A 21,189-nucleotide genomic window follows, 5' to 3' on the forward strand; every position below is an offset into this window, starting at 1 on the left:
TTCTCACAAAAGTATTCGTGTTAGCATTGATCCATCCCTCAGATGATCGTATCCATTTAGTAGGTATAGGTTCTGCAAGCATTTCAACTTTCCTTGAAGTACGGCTAGTCAACAGCTTTCATACAAACTTCTTATTGTTCATTTCCCTCCAAAGTGATTAGCGAATGATAGGCGAGCTTGGAAGTGAAAATTTTTCGATCCTCCCAACTCCAACCCGGAGTATCTATTTCACGTGAGATTTGTGGGGGATTAAACACAAATCATTTCCTTAGGATCGGATCCAGTAGAGCATCTTGAATTTTATTCCTATCTCATTGATATGTGGGGGTTAATTATCGATGCTATTTTAATCGGAGAGTGATATTAGGTGTATCATGTAGTTATGAAATATCTACACTTATAGATAGGTATTGTATATTAACATAATTATAACATTTAGTTAAACAAAGAGATATAGGGTTTTGTGGTGCAGTTGGTTATCACGTCAGTCTAACACGTTGAAGTTCTCCGGTTCGAGTCCGGGCGAAGCCATTAATTTCATTATTCAAGCATTTTTTTCTTTTCAAAAACAAAGGAGGTAAAATAAACGCTCGCCGTTTCCGGGGATCAAATCCAAGTCACCCACGTGACAGGCGGGAATACTTACAACTATACTACAATGACTTTGTTGATACATAAAGGGGTAACCTTTTAGCAACTGATAAAAACAACTCAAATGATCTATAAGTCCTACCTAGTCTCCAAGTGCGCATAAGTGTATCATGAAATGGCCATAACTCAGCAATCAAAATCGAATAGTTATCGATGCTCTTTGAAAAACCAATAATCAAAGTCCCTTAGTTGCATCGAAGAACACCACATGCAGTTGTCCCCATGTCGTTAATTCTCATAAAAGAATTCGTGTTTTCCTTGATCTATCCCTCAGGTGATCTCATCCATTTAGTAGGTCTCAATTATACAAGCATTACAACTTTCCTTGAAGTACGGCTAGTCAACAATTCTCAAATAAACTTCTTGCTGTTCATTTTTCTCCAAAGTGATTAGCGAATGATAGGCGAGCTTGGAAGTGAAAATTTGTCGATCCTCCCAACGCCATCCTGGAGTATCTATTTCAAGCGAGATTTGTGGGGGATTAAACATAACTTTTTTCCTTAGAATCAGATCCTGTAGAGTATCTTAAATTTTATTCCAATCTCATTGAAATATGGGGGTTAATCATTGATGCTACTTTAATCAGAGAGTGAAATTAGGCGTATCATGTAGTTATGATATATCTACATTTATAGATAGGTATTGTATATTAACATAATTATAACATTTAGTTGAACGAAGAGATATCTGGTGTCGTGGTGTAGTTGGTTATCACGTCAATGTAACACATTGAAGGTCTCTGGTTCGAGTCCGGGCGAAGCCATTTATTTTATTATTCAAGCATTTTTTTCTTTTCAAAAACAAATGAGGTAAAAGAAACGCTTGTCGTTGTCAGGGACCGAACCCAGGTCACTCGCGTGACAAGCGGCAATACTTACCACTATACTGCAACAACTTTGTTGATAAATGGTCAGTTTTTTATATAAAAAAAACTAAGTAATAAGATACTGGGACATGCTTTATGCTTTTGATTTCAATTCTTATATTCATTCATAAATAAATATATGTAAACTTAAAATTTATTAGGACGTCATTCGTTGCTCCTACTGGATCGGGAATGGTCATTGATAGGGTGTTGGGGCTTGGTTATTCTGTGAGGGATGGTGCACCATTAAACTAGATGTGTGTTGTGGTGTGGGATGCTTAATGGGTTGAAAAAAAATGAGGTGTATTGTGGTGTTAGGGTTTAGGGATAATGGGCATTGGAAATGCTATATATGGGGTACATAAAGGGGTTATAGATTGCAACTGTTAATGCTCGTGGGCGTTAGAGAACTTAAGCACATAAAGGGGGTCGATAGTAAGCATCTGGATGCACCAAATCTCGCTACACTAGTGGCCAAGTTTGTTACATATATCAAAGACCATTTGCATAATTTAAGCATATTATGTAGTTGCAACTATGGTTATGGTGGCTCTGCATGCGATGCAAATTGTAACAGGCACAGGTTTTAGGATGTGACTATAGAGGGAGATGCACATACGATCGTTTAAAAGTTATCCTAAAAAATCCACATCTCTCGGTTATCAACGCCTTGATTTGGGAGAGCCAACACACTTCAATCATGTACTTTTAAATTCACACCCAGAGAGGGCAACCTTTTAGGTACTGATAAAAGCAACTCAAATGATCTATAAGTCCTAACTAGTCTCCAAGTGTGCATAAGTGTATCATGAAATGCCCATAACTCAGTAATCAAAATCGGATAATTATCGATGCTCTTTGAAAAACAAAATTCTAAGTCCCTTAGTTGCATCGAAGAACACCACATGCAGTTGCCGCCATGTCATTAATTCTCATAAAAATATTTATGTTAGCCTTGATCCATCCCTCAGGTGATCTCATCCATTTATTAGGTATCGGTTCTACAAGCATTGCAACTTTCCTTGAAGTACGGCTTGTCAACAACTCTCATACAAACTCCTTGTTGTTCATTCTATGAGGGATGGTGCAACATTAAACTAGATGTGTGTTGTGGTGTGGAATGCTTTAAGGGTTGAAAGAGTAAATGAGGTGTATTGAGGTGTTAGGGTTTAGGGACAATGGGCATTAGAAAGGCTATATATGGGGTACATAAAGAGGTTTTTGATTGCTACTGTTAATGCTCGTGGGCGTTAGAGAATTTAAGCTTATAAAAGGGGTCGACGGTAAGCATCTTGATGCAAAAAATTTCGCTACATTAGTGGCCAAGTTCGTTTCAAATATTGAATACCATTTGCATAATTTAAGCATATTATGTGGTTGTAACTATGGCTATGGTGGCTCTGCATACTGTGCAAATTATAACATGTACAGGTTTTCAGGAGGTGACTATATAGGGAGACGCACAGACAATCATTCAAAAGTTATGCTAAAAAATTCACATCTCTCGGTTATCAATGCCTTGATTTGGGAGAGCCAACATACTTCAATCATGTACTTTTAGATTCACACCCAGAGAGGGCAACCTTTTAGCAACTGATAAAAACAACTCAAATGATCTATAAGTCCTACCTAGTCTCCAAGTGTCCATAAGTGTATCATGAAATGCCTATAACTCAGCAATCAAAATCGGATAGTTATCGATGCTCTTTGAAAAACAAAAAATCTAAGTCCCTTAAGTGCATCGAAGAACACCACATGCAGTTGCCGCCATGTCATTAATTCTCATAAAAGTATTCGTGTTAGCCTTGATCCATCCCTCAGGTGATCTCATCCATTTAGTAGGTATCGGTTCTGCAAGCATTACAACTTTCCTTGAAGTACGGCTAGTCAACAGCTCTCATACAAGCTTCTTGCTGATCATTTTCCTCCAAAGTGATTATAGAATGATAGGCGAGCTTGGAAGTGAAAATTTGTCGATCCTCCCAACGCCAACCCGGAGTATCTATTTCAAGAGAGATTTGTGGGGGAATAAACACAATTATTTTCCTTAGGATCAGATCCAGTAGAGCATCTTGAATTTTATTTCAATCTCATTGAAATGTGGGGGTTAATCATCGATGCTACTTTAATCAGAGAGTGATATTATGTGTATCATGTAGTTATGATATATCTGCACTTATAGATAGGTATTGTATATTAACGTAATTATAACATTTAGTTGAACGAAGAGATATATGGTTCCGTGGTGTAGTTGGTTATCACATCATTCTAACACACTAATGGTCTCCAGTTCTAGTCCGGAAGCCTTTAATTTCATTATTCAAGCATTTTTTTTCTTTTCAAAAACAAAGAAGGTAAATAAAACGTTCGTTACTGCTGGGGATCGAACCCGGGTAACCCACGCGACAAACGATAATACTTACCACTATACTACAACGACTTTGTTAATAGATGGTTAGTTATTTATATACAAAAACTAAGTAATAAGATATTGGGACGTGCTTTATGCTTTTGATTTCAATTCTTATATTCATTCATAAATAAATATATGTAAACTTAAAATTTATTAGGACGTTATTAGTTGCTCCTACTGGATCGGGAATGGTCAGTGAGAGGGTGTTGGGGCTTGGTTATTCTGTTAGGGATGGTGCACCATTAAACTAGATGTGTGTTGTGGTGTGGGATGCTTTATGGGTTGAAAGAAGAAATGAGGTGTATTGTGGTGTTAGGGTTTAGGGACAATAGGCATTGGAAATGTTATATATAGGGTACATAAAGGGGTTATAGATTGCAACTGTTAATGCTCGTGGGCGCTAGAGAATTTAAGCACATAAAGGGGGTCGACGGTAAGCATTTGGATGCACCAAAGCTCGCTACACTAGTGACAATCAAAGACCATTTGCATAATTTAAGCATATTATGTGGTTGTAACTATGGCTATGGTGGCTCTGCATGTGGTGTAAATTGTAACAGGTACATGTTTTCAGGAGGTGACCATAGAGGGAGACGCACAGACTATCATTCAAAAATTATCCTAAAAAATCCACATCTCTCGGTTAACAACGCCTTAATTTTGGAGAGCCAACACACTTCAATCATGTACTTTTAGATTCACACCCAGTGAGGGCAACCTTTTAGCAACTGATAAAAACAACTCAAATGATCTATAAGTCCTACCTAGTCTCCAAGTGTGCATAAGTGTATCATGAAATGCCCATAACTCAGCAATCAAAATCGGATAGTTATCGATGCTCTTTGAAAAACCAAAAATCAAAGTCCATTAGTTGCATCGAAGAACACCACATGCAGTTGTCCCCATGTCGTTAATTCTCATAAAAGTATTCGTGTTTGCCTTGATCTATCCCTCAGGTGATCTCATCCATTTAGTAGGTATCGGTTCTGCAATCATTGCAACTTTCCTTGAAGAACGGCTAGTCAACAGCTCTCATACAAACTTCTTGTTGTTCATTTTCCTCCAAAGTGATTAGCGAATGATAGGCGAGCTTGGAAGTGAAAATTTGTCGATCCTCCCATCGCCAACCCGGAGTATCTATTTCAAGCGAGATTTGTGGGGGATTAAACTCAACTCTTTTCCTTAGGATCGGATCCAATAGAGCATCTTAAATTTTATTCCAATCTCATTGACATGTGGGGGTTAATCATCGATGCTACTTTAATCGGAGAATGGAAGAACGATCATAACATATTGGCGCTAGAGGGCCTTCCGGTTCCAGTCAAGAATCAAACCAAAAATCTGCAATACATACAACCATCACAAATGTTTCAACAAAATCCATTCAATACATCGTCTCATACTTTGCCAAGGCTTTTGCCCAGCATAAACAATTATGTGATCTCAAGGACATAGGGCACACCACTACCCACTTGTATTTTACCTTCAAAACACACACCTATAACTTGTTGGCATTTGCCGCCAGTTGGAATCCCACCTTCAGTAAAAGAGATTTATTATGGAGTGCTAAATTCTTTAATCTTAGTCCCCTGTTATCAACATATTATTGCATTGCATTCCAATTAACAAGATGAATACTCTTTTTTTTCATTAATGAATACTCTTATAGTTGGGCGACCGTTTTACAACTTTTAATGATCGAGAGACTTAATAAAATAGTATCATATAGTCAGAGAACTATTTGTGTACTTTATCCTTATTAAAAATATTGATACTAGCATAAATAAATTTTTGATGTTATCTAATAAAGCTCGCTAGCATACTAAGAACTTGTATTTTTAATAGTTTGAGGTGATTACAAAGTAGTATATCTTCAAAACTTTCTTTACCTATTACAATGCATTCACATTCTAAAGACTCAATTGCTCGAACCTACAACCTTTAGGAAGAACATCATTTTCTTTTAATATTGATATATATATATATATATATAAAAGTCTACATACACAGACATTATTATATTTGTAATTGTTGAGATTTATAGGTTTATGCACAGATATTAATATATCCTCGTTACCGAAAATATTGACAGCAAGATGAATGTGTGTACGCATATACGTAGCATTTATGTCACAATATTACATGATTCATACAAATACGCGATGATAACTAAACAAATCCTGCATGTATTCTTGTATGTACATTGCTATATCTGTCATTACCATTCTTGTATACATTAATTGCTATATCTACTATTACCATTCTTGTATATATATTGCTATACCTGTCATTATCAAATATGTAGATTAATTAATATCAATATGATATAGCACTTATCATTTGATAATATATTATTCGTATAAACACGTGACGGTATAATTTTAAGAATGTAATGAATTATATATCTATTCCAACTTGAATTATTAAGAAAAACCCAAACCAACTCATCCAATTAAATTCCCTATATCACCATACAGCTTTGATATCTCATGATATCTTTTACATACTAAAATTAGAGCTATTGACATTAATTTGAGAAGATTTTCATGTTCATGCATTTCTTCACAAGAAAATTGGATTTGAATGCTCCATAATCTTGTAATTATTACAACAAATCCCTTCAAGTCTATAAATAGCATAAATTAGCTGTTTGGGGTAAGAAATACACAAGAAAAGAAAAAGCCAATAACTTTGATTTCCAAGCCATGACGAGAAAGAAAGTGAAGCTTGCTTATATTACCAACGACTCAGCAAGGAAAGCTACCTTCAAGAAAAGAAAGAAGGGTTTAATGAAGAAAGTGAGTGAACTCAGTACACTGTGTGGGATCGACGCTTGTGCTATTATGTACAGCCCTTATGAGTCTCAACCTGAGGTTTGGCCATCCCCCATGGGAGTGCATCGAGTGCTCTCCAAGTTCAGGAAGATCCCCGAGATGGAACAAAGCAAGAAGATGGTGAACCAAGAGACTTTCCTTGGCCAAAGGATCACCAAAGCCAGTGAACAGCTCAAGAAACAGTGCAAGGACAATCGGGAAAAGGAGATGACTCATGTCATGTTCCAGAACCTGATCGGAAAATCCGGCCTCCACGGCCTAAACATGATGGACTTGAACGATCTCGGGTGGTTGATCGATCAGAACCTGAAGGAAATCGACAAGAGGGTTGATTTACTCTGTAAGACATCTCATAATCCCCAAGGGTCATCGTCGTCGTCGTCCGTGGCTACAACACCATCGGTGATGACAACAGTCATGCCCGAAGCAACGCCGAGGATGAGCGTAGGGGAGACCGTGCAATCAGAGGTGAACAACAACGTTGATTCGATGCAGAGGCAACATTGGATCATGGAGCTCATGAATAATAATAATAATCCGAGAAGTCATGTGGGATTTGGTGGTGATGAAATGATGTTACCATTTGGGGATAACATTAACATCAACAACAATCCCCTTTGGTCCAATGCCTTTTTCCCGTGGGAAAAATAGAGTTCCATTGCATTATTTGTTTTCCATCTATCAAGGTCAAGTCTAACGTATTTTATAATTCTATGTGATTTTGATCACAATCTTTCCTCTTGAATCCTAAGTCCCTGGATAAAGTCCTTTATGATCCAAACATTATGATTTTTATATATATTATCACATTGTTTGTATTATTCTTTTAATTTAAGTTTTTTATTATTTAAATTTTTAATTTGCCTTGGTGTATGGTTTGTCTTGGTTGGATTTCTTTAGTTTGGTTGTGCACTCAAAAATTTTGGATTCAGTTTTGTAGGGACTTTTCTGTAATGGGCTTACCATTGTAGTGCAAATTTTTATTTTAATAAAATTATTAACGCTTTTTTTTTAAATATAATCATCAGTTTCTCATCTATTAGTCGACTAATCTATATCGGGTACTGCAGAGGTAAAGGTGATCTTCTCAACCCAATTTACTTCATTCGCAAATAATTATTAACGACTTTTTAATAAAACTCAAATCTTAATTATTTGAATAATAGTGGCATTTGGCGAAAAAATATATTAGTGTGTTATTTAATCATTTTGAAGTTTTTTTTTAAATTTATTTAATCATTGAGTGAATTGCATCAAATGTCCTCAAAGTATGATCCTAATTTTAAATTGGTCTTTAAACTTTTAAACATTTCAATTTCATCCCCAAATTATAACATTTATTCTAAATTGGTCCCCAAAGTTTTTGAACATTTCGATTTAATCCCAAACATCAACTGAAAAAAATACGTAAAATCCAACCCTAATAAAAGATCAATGCATGAAGCGGAGCCTAATATACAATGCTTTAACAAGCCAATAGTCTGTGAAATCACTCTACACATAGTAACAAAACAAACTTGATTTCAACACAAAACCATGGCTCTTTGCTGTTGTGTTACTGTTTGCTGCTTCCTCAATTTGAGTATACGAGGAAAAACTTGCAGTTTCTTTCACCACTGGGAAGAAAAAAAATTATTGTTCAAACGAAGATTTAGTCCAAATGGCGTCCATAGTCAATACTATAACTCTGTAATATATATTCAGGAATGGATCGAGGGACCATTGGGGACAGTCACCTCTTTTGAAGCCTTAAATTTATCAAATATTTTAGAATATTTTATGTATTTTTTATTAAAAATATATTTTTACCATCTTAAAATTTTATAAGTTAATTTATTCTTAAATTTTAGAAACGTGTCATTTAATATAAAATATTGCATTCGTCTTTATTGTATTCAATGCCAAACACATAAAAGATGTGTTTGATCAGTATCAAACCCAACAAATCAGTCAAAAGTTTTAGCAAAGATAAATATAGATAATGTTAATAAACTGAATGAGATAATACTTTACCAAAGGTAAATTAATTATTTTCTCGTACTAAGATGCACAAGTTAGACGGTGTAAGAAGAAGACAATCTTTAAGTTCACAAAGTACTTCTATTGGGACTAGAAAATCGAAGAGTCTAAGAATTGCAACCTGATTAAGATGGAAACAATAAATGCATAAGCAACTTAGCAATAAAAGAATGAGCATCAAGGCTAAATTATTAAAATAATACATATTTAATATTTATTTATCAAATAAAACTCAAATAATACTATTTCTTAAAATGACACTCATTTGTGTCACATAGGACCAAGGCACTTCCACCACGAAGTCGTATGTGACAATAGGAACAACCATTTGAAGGCATCTCAATCTTGAAGCATAATATATATATAAGAAATAGCGTATTGATAACCAGCAAACCGATGAGGACTGACTTCCTAAAACAAGTTCAGTAACCAAACTCAACTACAATGCTAGAATTTCATTAATTTCCACTACCAGCAAACGGATTCGACACTACCAGGACTTGCATTTTCCACTCAATTCCTACAAACCAAGAAGAAGCACTACCAGTACTTGCATTTTAAATAGGCAATATAAGAAGCCAAAAAAGGGAACTTTAAAGAAAAAAATATAGATAAACATTACATCTAGAGCGATTCAAGGATCCATAACAGTTAAACTTGTCTAAATTGATATCAAATTCAATCTCCCACTGATAAATAAATATCCAAAAAAATGTCCAAACCTTAAAATTAAACAAAACTAAAAAAGGAAAATGGGAGAAAAGTATTAGTAATAAAAAAGGAAACTAGCAACTTGTTGTGTCATGTCCGTTCTCGTTATACATATGATATGGTACCTATTTATCCGGAGATCTCTTTTGCTACTGGTGCAATCGCCTCCCACGAGGGAGTTAAAGCCTCTCTGATTGAATGCGGGTCTTGTGTTATAGGAGCCGAAGCTGCCTAGTCCTTTACTTTAGGTCAGTCAGTTAGCCCACTACGCCATCAGAGACTGGATTAGAGCCTGGACCTCCACTTACGAAAAGATCACCGCGTAATGGAGACTCGCTTTTGATTAACTAGCTTGGCTTGCATCCGACCATGGGACGCCCTTCACTTCAATCCTTACAAAAGAAATTATGGCAAAAAATTGCCTTTCTAGGCCTTACTAGTTGTTGCTGCTGGAACTGGTACTCAAGTCCTGGAAAGATACATGTTAGATGTCCTAACAAAGCCTAGTAGTTCCCCCCTTCGGGCACGTGTCTATCATATGAACAAGGACGAAGAAGTTGATGCTTTAACAACTTTTCTTGGAGGAATCAGTCTTGGAATATAAAATTATCGGTGAAAATAGGATTACTGGTGGAAATAAGATTACTGAAAATGTTGTATTTTGTGTTTGGTTCGTTTAGCAGGAATGTAAGATTACAGTGTTTGGTTAAAGAAATAAAATATTATTGAAATGTATATTTTATCAAATTGTTATTATTATATATTTATTTTTTAAACAAGTAAAATTCTACTATAATTTCACTATATTTATTTTATATTTTCTTTAAAAAAATTAAATTCATAAAATTTATATAAATTTTTTACAAAATTAAAAAGATAAATATGTTTAATGAAAGGGTAAAATTTTATTTTAACCTCTAACTTCATATAAAATTCTAATTATGAACTTTTTTTGTAAATCTAAAATAATTTAAGGATAAATTTGTAATTTAACATTCGTAGAATTTTTTTTATTCAACGACAGATGAATGATATTTTTGAAAAAAAATTAAGAGTATTTTAGTCTAAAACGCCGATAATCTAACAATACTTAAAGGAAGGGGTAATCACATTTCATTCCCCCCGGCTAATCAAGCCCTTAGGGGCCGTTTGGATGGGGGAATGTGAGATTCCCCCGGGAATGGAATCCACATTCCCCTGTTTGGTTTGGCCGGGAATGTCATTCCCGATAATGTTTTATTACCAATAGTGGAGTTTTTTTGTATATTACCGGGAATGTCATTAACTCCCTTCCCTTAGGTATTGTAACATTACCGGCGTTTTAGACTAAAATGCCCTTAAATTTTTTTAAAAAAATATCCTTCTTCTGTCATTGAATAATAAAAATTCTACGAATGTTAAATTACAAATTTATCCTTAAACTATTTTAGATTTACAAAAAAAAATCTATAATTAAAATTTTATATGAAGTTCAGTGGTTAAAATAAAATTTTACCCTTCCATTAAACATTTTTTATATTTTTAATTTTGTAAAAAAAAATTATAAATTTTATGAATTTAAATTTTTAAAGAAAATATATAAATATTTTTCAACTTGTAATATTATAAAAATATATATAATAAGGACAATTTGGTCAAATATACATTCCAATAATCTTTTATTCCTTTAACCAAACACAGTAATCTTATATTCTTGCTAAACCAACCAAACACAAAATACAACATTCCCAATAATCCTATTCTCTGGTAATCTTACATTCTCACTGGTAATCTTACATTCCCTGAACCAAACGCACCCTTAGGTCTTTCCCGTCAATAGGGCACCCAACAGAGACGCACGTGCCCAGAATCTCCTTCATCGTCCCTCTCAAATCCTTAGCCATCGACCTCGGCCTCATTACTTTAACAATTTCGATGACGTCGTCAAGGTTGATATTCCCATTATGTTTGATGTTCTTGGTCTTCTTCCTATCCCTCTCGGGTTCCGTCAACGCCTTGATTACCAGAGGGGCGGCCGATGGGACGACCGTGACTTTTGCCTGGCGATTCTGGACGGTGAGCTTGACGGTCACACGGAGACCCTTCCAGTCCTTGGCGGTTTCTTTGGCGATGTCTTCACCGATCTTTTGGGAGAGAGACCAAGTGGGTCGATCTTTGGGGCGATAGAACTGGCAGCCTCGACTTCGCCGCCGGTGATGCGGACGAAGACATCTACGACCTGTGTTAGGTCAAACTTGGGCGGTATTGTTGGGCTTACTATTTGATGAATGAGAAAAAGAGCGATTAGAGCTTTCAGAAATAGAGGTGTGGAAAGAGTGGGATAATAAAGCTAGCGGTTTTTTTCCTTATATTTCTCTGGTTTATGGCCCGATTTAACCTTTAAGAACATTATGAAAAATAGAAATTACATAGGTACTTTTGTAATTTCAAGTTTTAAATAACTTTATTGGGCCGAGAAATTGGTTTTGATGTTTGGACTTGTAAGTATTAACCCAAATCAAACTAGAGTTTCTATCATTACACTATTGATCTATCTTTTTTTTTTTTTGGGTAAATTATATAAATAGTCATTAATTGACGCATAAAATAAAACATCGTCGTTTTGGAAAATTCAATTTCACGTCAAAACGACGTTGCTTTAAAAGTCATATAAAATTTCCTTTTTATCAGTTTCATTCTTTCCTTCTTTTTTCTCTCTCTCTCTCATCTTCTCCCCTTCTTGCTGCCGCACCGGCCACCGCTGGTCGGCGGCGGAGACCGATGGGACCCAATTTTTTTTCCCAAAATCATATCATCCGTCTGATCTTCCTGTAGCCTTTAAAGAACATGTTTTTGGGTCTTGGGCAACGACTCTCCTTCTCCAGCGGGCGACCTGGTGAGACTAAAGTCGGCGATGAAAATGGTGGCAGATTAGGGGTAGATTCTACGCGTTCATTGCTTTATTCCATAACAGAAAAGAACCCAAAATTTTTTTTTGATGATCCAGAAACATAACGAAATGCGGGAGAGAAATTCCAAGTTTTTTTTGTTATCCTTTTTCCTCCAGATTTGTTGATTTCTCTTTTCTTGGAAGATAATAGAATGGATAAAGCATCTGAAAAAGACCATCTTTCTTCTTTTTGTCATTTTGTTTGATTCATAGGAATGCTAATAAGCATGTGAAATTCCACTGCTTTAGGTTCCTGACTTTTGCTGATTCTGCGTTCGTTTTCATTGGAAGTTAAGGATTTATATTTATTTGTTAGGTTTTAAGATTGTTGGTGCTAGAATTTTGGATTTGAATACACATAGGAATTTGTAAATGACAATCTGTGTTAATATTTTACTTTTTGTAATCCCGGAAATTTTAGATAGCGGTTGTAGATTATGGATGGTGGTAGAGATTAAAAGGAGTTTTTCTCTCAGGCGACGACGACTATATTTATGGGTTCTTTCCTTGCTTTTCAGTTCACACGGAATTAATCATGGATAAATTTTGAGCGCTTAAGGAGGCGGAGGATGAGAGTATTAGAAGGGAAAGAGACGATGGCGGAGAGATTAAAGGCACGGTGGTCGGTGCTTAAGAACCACACCAGAATCCGAGCTGGTACATATGTAAATAAAACAATAATAAAATTATATCAAGTTAATTAAAATAATAATAAAAATGCCAAATCAGCACAGAGCTAGAAAAAATAACGGTGGAGTGAGTTAAAAATTTCAATGTCAAAAGTTAATGATTAAATTAAAAAGTTTTAAAGTTTAGTGAGTAAAATAAGAGAGATAGTAAAGTTTGAAAATGAAATTTATAGTTTACTCATATAATTGAAAGGGTTTAATGTGGTATCGCCATTAACGTGGGCATGGGTCCAGTGATGAACTGCCTTCCAAATTGCAGCACTCTTTCAAGCCTTTTCATTTTTAAATTTATTTAAAAATCTCAAATTATTTATTTGTGTCATGGGATAAAATGAATTTCTACATTCCATGTAGAAGTAACACAATTATATGTCGATTTTCCATAGAGAGAAGTAATGTCTACATTTTTAAACATTTAAATGCTTTATAAAACATTGTGCACCAATTTGAGTGGCCTGCAACTAGGCAATGAACTTAACACTACCATCTTTAAACGACTGCAATTACTATATGTGGCATGGCATGCAACGAAGGGGAAGGTGATTACCCCCTTGTGTGATTCTACTCCTAAACTTATTCTTCAGCAGGAGGGTCTATCCATCGGCCATGATCTTTTATTAGCTGGATCAGAGCGTCGGTTGCATGCTCCATCGCAATTCCGCGCTTCACAACAGTCTGAAAAAGAAAAACAATCCATTTACAGGTTAGGTATCTGAAAATCCATGTATTCCTGTTGTTTTTCCTAGTGTTCTATCTAACTTGCACACACATATTTATGGTATCTTGCCTACATAGAGGTCAATTTTTCCAGGAGCACCACCGACGTATCCGAAATCTGCATCAGCCATTTCTCCTGGACCATTGACGATGCAACCCATAATTGCAATCTGGCAAAGAAAAAGAATTCACATTATTGATCTCGTGTTCAAAACAGATCGATTATTATATTAACTCAAACTATTATTCAATCTTCGACTGGACACGGAGGACTAGTTATTACCGAAACACCAGGTAAGTGTGACGTCTTTTCTCGTATTTTGCAATTATCTCTTGAAGGTCAAACAAAGTTCTGCCGCAAGACGGACACGAGACATACTCCTGTAACCAGAACGGATGCGATATTAGATATATCTCCGAAAATTGTTGTGGTTTTTCAACTTGGATGAGATTCATACTGTCTTGGTATTCCTCATTCTGCAGCCTTGTAGTAAGTTGAAAGAAATGTTTATGAGGAAATCGAAATCTTGGTCTGGGGCTTCTAACAAGATTCCATCTCCAAGTCCATCCACCAGAAGGGCTCCAGCATTGGTGCCGGCATTAATGACCAGATCATCGCTGCATGTAAAGAAAACGTTAAAAACCGAAACCTATTAATACAGCAATCAACAAGTAGTATGGGGCTTTTTATTACCTGTGAATCCCATTTGGAAACTGAATATGGTGGATTACAGGGAAATCAAGACTATTCTCCGATAGATACTCAAATAACCTGCGGAAGAACATAATGTTCAAACATCGGAAACAAGGAATGGCATGCAGTGGGTGGCAGAACCATAAAAGTAAAAGGAAATGATAAAACAAGTCTAGCATGACCAAAATAGCTCAATCTTATGACAAATAAGCAAATCAGGTCATAAGTAAATTACCTCCTTGCTGCATGCACTCGGCCAATCTTATCTTCATCGTAGGGTACATTATGAAGAAGCATTGTAGCCTCAATGTCTTTGAGGGTTTCCAATTCTTCATAGGGCTCATCGCCACGTACAGATACAGCCAGGCGCGTACCTGCACAGTGAATGAACTGATATCATATGAGCAAAGAAGAATAAACGAGGATAACCATCCATGTGTTCAGAACTCGATATAAAAAATGAGCAGCAGCACCTTCCGGCAAAAGCTTGTAAACTCCAGTCGATAGTTCCTTAAGATTTAGCATAGCAATAGCATTAGGCAATGGCTTTGTTAGCTGCTCCGATAAAGGTGTTATGACACCCATGCTTATGTCTACCAACCATTTAAGAGCCAGCCGCTGTTATATTATAATGAACATCCATTATTTACAAAATTTTGTGAAGAGTAGAGAGATAGCGAGAGAAAGGACAAGAAGTTGGATTCTTACGGCATCACTGTCGTCTACTGGTGGAAGCTCCCTCAGTATGATCGAGTCTACCGTTGCCAAGTCCTGCATCGACATATTACAATGACAAAAGCCCACATAATGCATTCAATCTTAATAGAGTAAATGGATCAAGGGTAGACCTTAAATGGCATGCCAACAACCAGCTTTGCTGCAAGTGACTTGTATAAGAGTTCTGGTGCCTGCAGAGGTGGGAAAAGGAATTATAGAATTTCTCCACCATCTCTATCAAGGAAGATAGTGTGACTGTTACCTTCAACAGATCCAGGGAAACAGACATAAGAACCGAGCCATCACGATGCAAGACACCTCTATAATCCACCTCTTCACCCTATAGAGAAATAAATCGCCCATTCAGAACAGTTCGGGAACAGGATTAGCTAACACAGTGATATTGAGACTTTTATGACTAACCTCCTTTTGTGTTGGCAATTGACCAGATCGACGCTGGAAATCAAAGTAATGTCTGTGCTTTTCCTCAAATGGTGCCTGGTGAAATTTTGAGATGTATAGAAAGGTTCTCAAAATAACAGCACTTGAAGTGATAGAACATGTTGTCTAATTAATCAAAGTTTTCGAATCCTACCACCCCTTGCTGAAGTTCGGCAGCTTTCATACCCAGGTTAACCAGCCTTCTGCATGGATCAATCTCTTCCTCAGGTGGCTCGGTGAGTGAAACTCTGATTGTGTCACCTAAACCATCCTGCAAATATAAGATCATATCATCAACAAATGAGCCAGACTTGTCCAACACATTTTTAAAATCACCATAGCTGTGGAACAGTGCAGGACCACAGCATGAAAACTTTTATGCCAATTGCTTCCATTGACTATGATATATATATACAGTGAACCTGAAGGAGGGTCCCAATGCCAATCGCAGATTTGATCCTCCCATCCTCACCTTCTCCAGCTTCGGTGACTCCTAGATGTAGTGGATAATCCCAGCCATGAACATACATTTCAGCGACGAGCAGCCGGTATGCCTGGACCATGACAACTGGATTGCTTGCTTTCATTGAGAAGACGAAATTATGGTAGTCCAACTTTCTGCATATCCTGGCAAACTCAAATGCAGATTCAACCTGTTCTATGGAAAAACCAATTAATTGAATGCATAGGACGAGAAAATGCACTTGAAAGCTGTCAGGATAAGATAAATGTTCACCATTCCCCTAGGAGAATCTCCATAGTAGCTCATTATACGGTCAGAAAGATTCCCATGGTTGGTTCCAATACGCATCGCCCTTCCATATTTCTTACATTTTTCGACCAATGGAGTAAAAACCTGTTGTAGTTCACGGGGGAGGGCTGGTCAATACGCATAGTGAAATTGATACATGCTTAAAAAGTCACAGTGCGATGTTAGATACTATTGAATCAGTTGTTAATTTTTTAATATGTTTCACCCTAAACCAACTAAATACCAAATGATGCATGACTGAACCTAAAAGAAGAGTGATCTGACCTCCTCAATATGTTCAAGTTCTTTCTGATAGTCCTCATCCGTATACTCTAATTGCTCAAACTGAGCCCTTCTATCAGCTGCAATTTACCACACTTTTTATTCAGAATAGCTGAAATTAAAATCTAAAAACAAAAACGAATGTACACTGAATTACTTACCAAAATTTCCAGGGTTGACTCGAATTTTATCAAAGCACTCGGCAACTCTTAATGCAACCGAAGGGGCAAAATGGATATCTGCCACCAGAGGTATATTATAACTGCATGAACAATAATTAGTGATAGTATAAGTTTTCATACTAAATATGTGACTGAACCTTGAAAAAGTGACAACTAATTCTTACAAAGAACCAGACTTACTTTTTCTGTACCAGAGAGTTTTTTATTTCAAAACCTTTCTTCCCTTGAACAGTTATCTCATTATCTGTTAAAAAGACCACTGTAGTTAATTTCATAAGACTAATTCACAGAATATCAAATAAAAAGTCAGGACACCATAAGGTAAGGAAACTAGAGCATTGCAATCTACACATCGAACACTCATCGGATATAGGTTGTCAATTCATATGGCTGGACAATCCGGGAAGCGAATCCGAAACCCATTATTTTAACAGAAAAGAAAAAGCTCACGCAGAAGGGAGAAATCGATACCTCTTCCACTGTCCCAGCCACATCCTTAGTGTCTGTTGTAGTCATTGTTTGAATCCGTATTGGATGCTGGCTACCAAGAGCGATGTTTCCAACCATTACCGTCCTAGTTTTTCTCCTGACCGTTTTGTATATGGATTCACAGTACTTTTGCCTTGGAACTAATTAGAACAGTTAGTCATAGGAGGTTCCTTAAAAAAACCAATGGAGAATAAAAAATCTTAAATAGAGAGGCATAGCTTAATCATAAGTGAAAATAAACTTGGCATTTGTGTATCTAAATGGCATAAGAAAACTTAACATGACTCATCACGATTCAGATTTCAGAACAATAGAAACTCAAGAGGAAAAAAGGGCAACAACAAAACCCTCTTTTCAACTAAGTTCTGTAGTATTAGTTCATATAAAGATCAACAAAATATTCAGGAAATGGTGATTTTTTTAATAGTCCAGGATGATTATAAGACAGTATCTATTCAGAATTTTTATTAGCCATTGACAACACACACCTACAAACACAGTGCTTGAAATCGGGACTAGAACAACACTTTTTTTTTACCACTAAGGTCGGATTCAGGAAATGGTGATCTTAAATCCAAATATAATTTCTTTTTGGCAGTTTGAGCTTTGTACCTAACAAAGGGCTCCCTTCTGATGCAGGCTGAAGTTGAGCAGTATCTTGACTGGGATTCTGATTCCTAATCACGAAGATCATTGTTTTACCAGACTTGGGTCTTTTCAAATCACAAAGCCTCACAAAATCCATACGTTTAGCAAATCCTAAGCCTGGCTCTTTGCTCTTCAAACCTGGAAACGAAGCTGGCACAGCTCCAGTCGCCATTTCTTCACAGCACAAAACCTTCACCCAAAGCCTTCACCTTTACTGCCCAAAAGCACAAAACTCAATTTTTATGAAAGAAGAAGAAAAGAAGAAAGCATTAACCCAAAAAAATCTTGAACCCAAAATTTAGTATTTGAAGACATATGCTATTGTCTGGCTAAAAAAACCGGCTAAAAAAACCTATCATTTTTTATCAGCCAGACAACATTAAAAGTACAGGCTTTGTCGTTCAGTATATGATCATCAACTCAGCATTGAAATTTTAATAAGCCGAACGAAATTGCAGAAATCTACCTTACGAAAAAGCTTTATAACCAGGGATTTAAATAACGTTTTCGGTTGAGTCGTGTTTGTCGTAGTTACGGACATAACAGACGTCATCACGGTCACTGCGAGTGCTGCGATCGTGAATTATTTTAAATTTTGCATAACTTATCATAAAATATAATAATTATAATTATAATGAGTCATTTTTAATGATTTTTAGAATATTTTCTAAGCTAAAATGATATATATATAATATAGTTTAACTATACAGAAGATTTTAAAACTCTGGTAACATGATAAAATAATTAATTCATGATAACATTGTGAACACATTATTATTCAAATTATTAAAATTATGACTAAATTAAACAAAAATTAAAGTTTACATTCTAAAATATAGTTTAAATTATAAATTTTAAAAATTAAAAGGATAGCAAATTAATATTTCATAAAGATATATTTTATAACTTAATAAAAATAAGTCCAGAATATTTTTTTTAAGACTAAAAAAGTCTAAAATATTTAATCCTAAACTCTATTCTTCCTCCCACCCCCACCACGTTCTCTCCTTTCTTCCTCATTTCTTTCTACTCTCTTCTCTCAACACTCAAATATCAAAACTAGATAAAAAGAAATTCTAAAATCATAACATGTTTTAGCCTAAATCCAAATCGTGAATGTTTTTCTTTTTTTCTTCAACAATCTTAACCTCCGACGAAGATTTCTTTTTCCGATTACAATGAATTTTACTCTGACGAGACCCACAAAACAGGTTCGTTCTTCTCTTTTACTTTTCTATTTTTTTTCCTTTTAAATCTCAACATACATGTATAAAAAACGTGAATTTAAAAAGAAAAGAAAAAGGCTTGGTGACGATGAACACAAAAAAATTATATTTTTTTAAGTTTTTTTTCAGTAACGGTTAGAATAACGGTGATTGCGTCCCGTTATCAACGCAATCGTCCGTTTCTCGTTAAATTACGGGCTAAGAGATTTATTTAGAGAAAAAAAATTAAATGTATGGGATTTTGGGAACGTGACAAAAACATTTGATGAGCATCTGATTATCGTTAGCCATGGAAAAATTTTGCGATGCTGAAATTAATAGTTATTTCACTTATTTATCCTTGTATTTCTGCATATTGCTATTTAAGTCCCTGAAATTTTCTTTGCATTTTTGCATGTATAACTGACGTATTATTCATACGAACAAAGTAATCTCATTTATTAAGATATATTTGTTATTTTTTAGAGATTTAGGGTTTAAACATAACATTTCTAAGAGTGTTTGAATATTTATTGTCAAATGGTTAAGTATTTTTGAATAAATATTATTTTAGTATTATTCGATGTAAATTTTAAGAACTTCATTTGTTTAAAATTATGTAAATATTCAAAATTAAAATCATTGATATTTAAAAAAAATTAAGTAGGTTTGGTCGTATATGTTTTGCATTTTTTATATCAAATAAAACCTAAAAGTAAATGGAGAAGAAAAAAATTACTGAAATTGATATTAAATATGATTTAGTTTTCATGGAAAGTTGTAATAGGAAATAAATTTATTTCCAAATATACTATTTAAAAATATGGAAAGAACCTATCTATAATTAAATGCTTATATGGTCATAAATATATATATATATATATATTAAGTGTATACAAGGGTAGTGTTTGTTCAAAGATTCACGTTTATACCCTTTAATATATACGATGCTCAAACATGAGACTTCAAAAGATAATAATAAACCTCTTAACTATTAAGGTCACTTTATTCATACTATTTGATCACAAATATTAAAACTAAAAAAAGATAAACATTCAATTACGATGACAGTTGACAAATATTCACTTAATTCGTAATAAGTTTCGTTAAATTTTTAACGGTGAGATATCAAAATGAAACAAAAGTAAACGTTATATATGATTATAAAACAAATAAAAATTTAAATACTAAAATGAAATAAAATCAATAATTTAAATACTAAATATATAATTTATCTTAAAATTAATTATTATATTCAAATTAAAGTACTTATAATTTTTAAGACCTTAATTTGTCCCTCTTATACAGCACAATGCAAACACAAACACAGTGATAGTGTATTCCAGAACGAGTTAATAATAATAATAATAATAATAATAATAGGAATGTTAGATCGGCCGTTCAAAGATATTCTGTCGCCGAAAGACCAATTAATTCACACGTGTCGCTAAAAAAAGTTAGTTTTAACGCAACTCACAATCCAATGTTTTCTCCGACACGTGAATCAGAACGAGCTGACCCTTCAATCATCCATTCATTTATACTACTATTGTCTTTACAATGATTGATAATGCACGTTTTTTTAACGAATCATGAGCTTTCCTACTAATCGGTTTAGTTGATATTAATATTATTTTAATATTTAAAGATTTATAAATTTAAATACTTTAAAAGTGTTATAATTTGCTTTATTATTTAATTATGTAGCGAAATAAATTTTATTATTTGAATAACACACATTCATCTTGAAAAAGACGATTATTTTTAATAAAAACGCATGTTATAGACATGACAAAAGTGTATATTCTGGTCAATTTCTTCTCATAATTTCAGCAACTAAAGAAATCCCTTTCTCAATTTTCATTTGTTTAAAAAGAGTTCTGCTTAACTGGGTGTCCACAGTTACAAAGTGGCACGTCCATAAAGTATTCTTTCATCACCTATAAAATGGT

The 21,189-nt window shown here is 34.8% G+C and overlaps 1 protein-coding gene and 2 pseudogenes across 1 annotated transcript; 1 reads left to right on the top strand and 2 right to left on the bottom strand.

The window, feature by feature from the left end:
• Positions 1–6,603: 6,603 nt before the first annotated feature.
• Positions 6,604–7,414, top strand: LOC120150255 (agamous-like MADS-box protein AGL80). The gene has a single exon (XM_039162948.1). The coding sequence runs from the start codon at positions 6,635–6,637 to the stop codon at positions 7,412–7,414; it is 780 nt and encodes a 259-aa protein (XP_039018879.1). The 5' UTR covers positions 6,604–6,634.
• Positions 7,415–11,227: 3,813 nt separating this feature from the next.
• Positions 11,228–11,882, bottom strand: LOC120150590 (annotated as a pseudogene).
• A 1,773-nt stretch (positions 11,883–13,655) lies between these two features.
• Positions 13,656–18,271, bottom strand: LOC120150221 (annotated as a pseudogene).
• Positions 18,272–21,189: the final 2,918 nt, after the last annotated feature.

The sequence above is a fragment of the Hibiscus syriacus genome, unplaced genomic scaffold, assembly GCF_006381635.1.
Source record: "Hibiscus syriacus cultivar Baekdansim isolate YM2019G1 unplaced genomic scaffold, ASM638163v2 tig00111022_pilon, whole genome shotgun sequence".
Classification (NCBI taxonomy): domain Eukaryota; kingdom Viridiplantae; phylum Streptophyta; class Magnoliopsida; order Malvales; family Malvaceae; genus Hibiscus; species Hibiscus syriacus.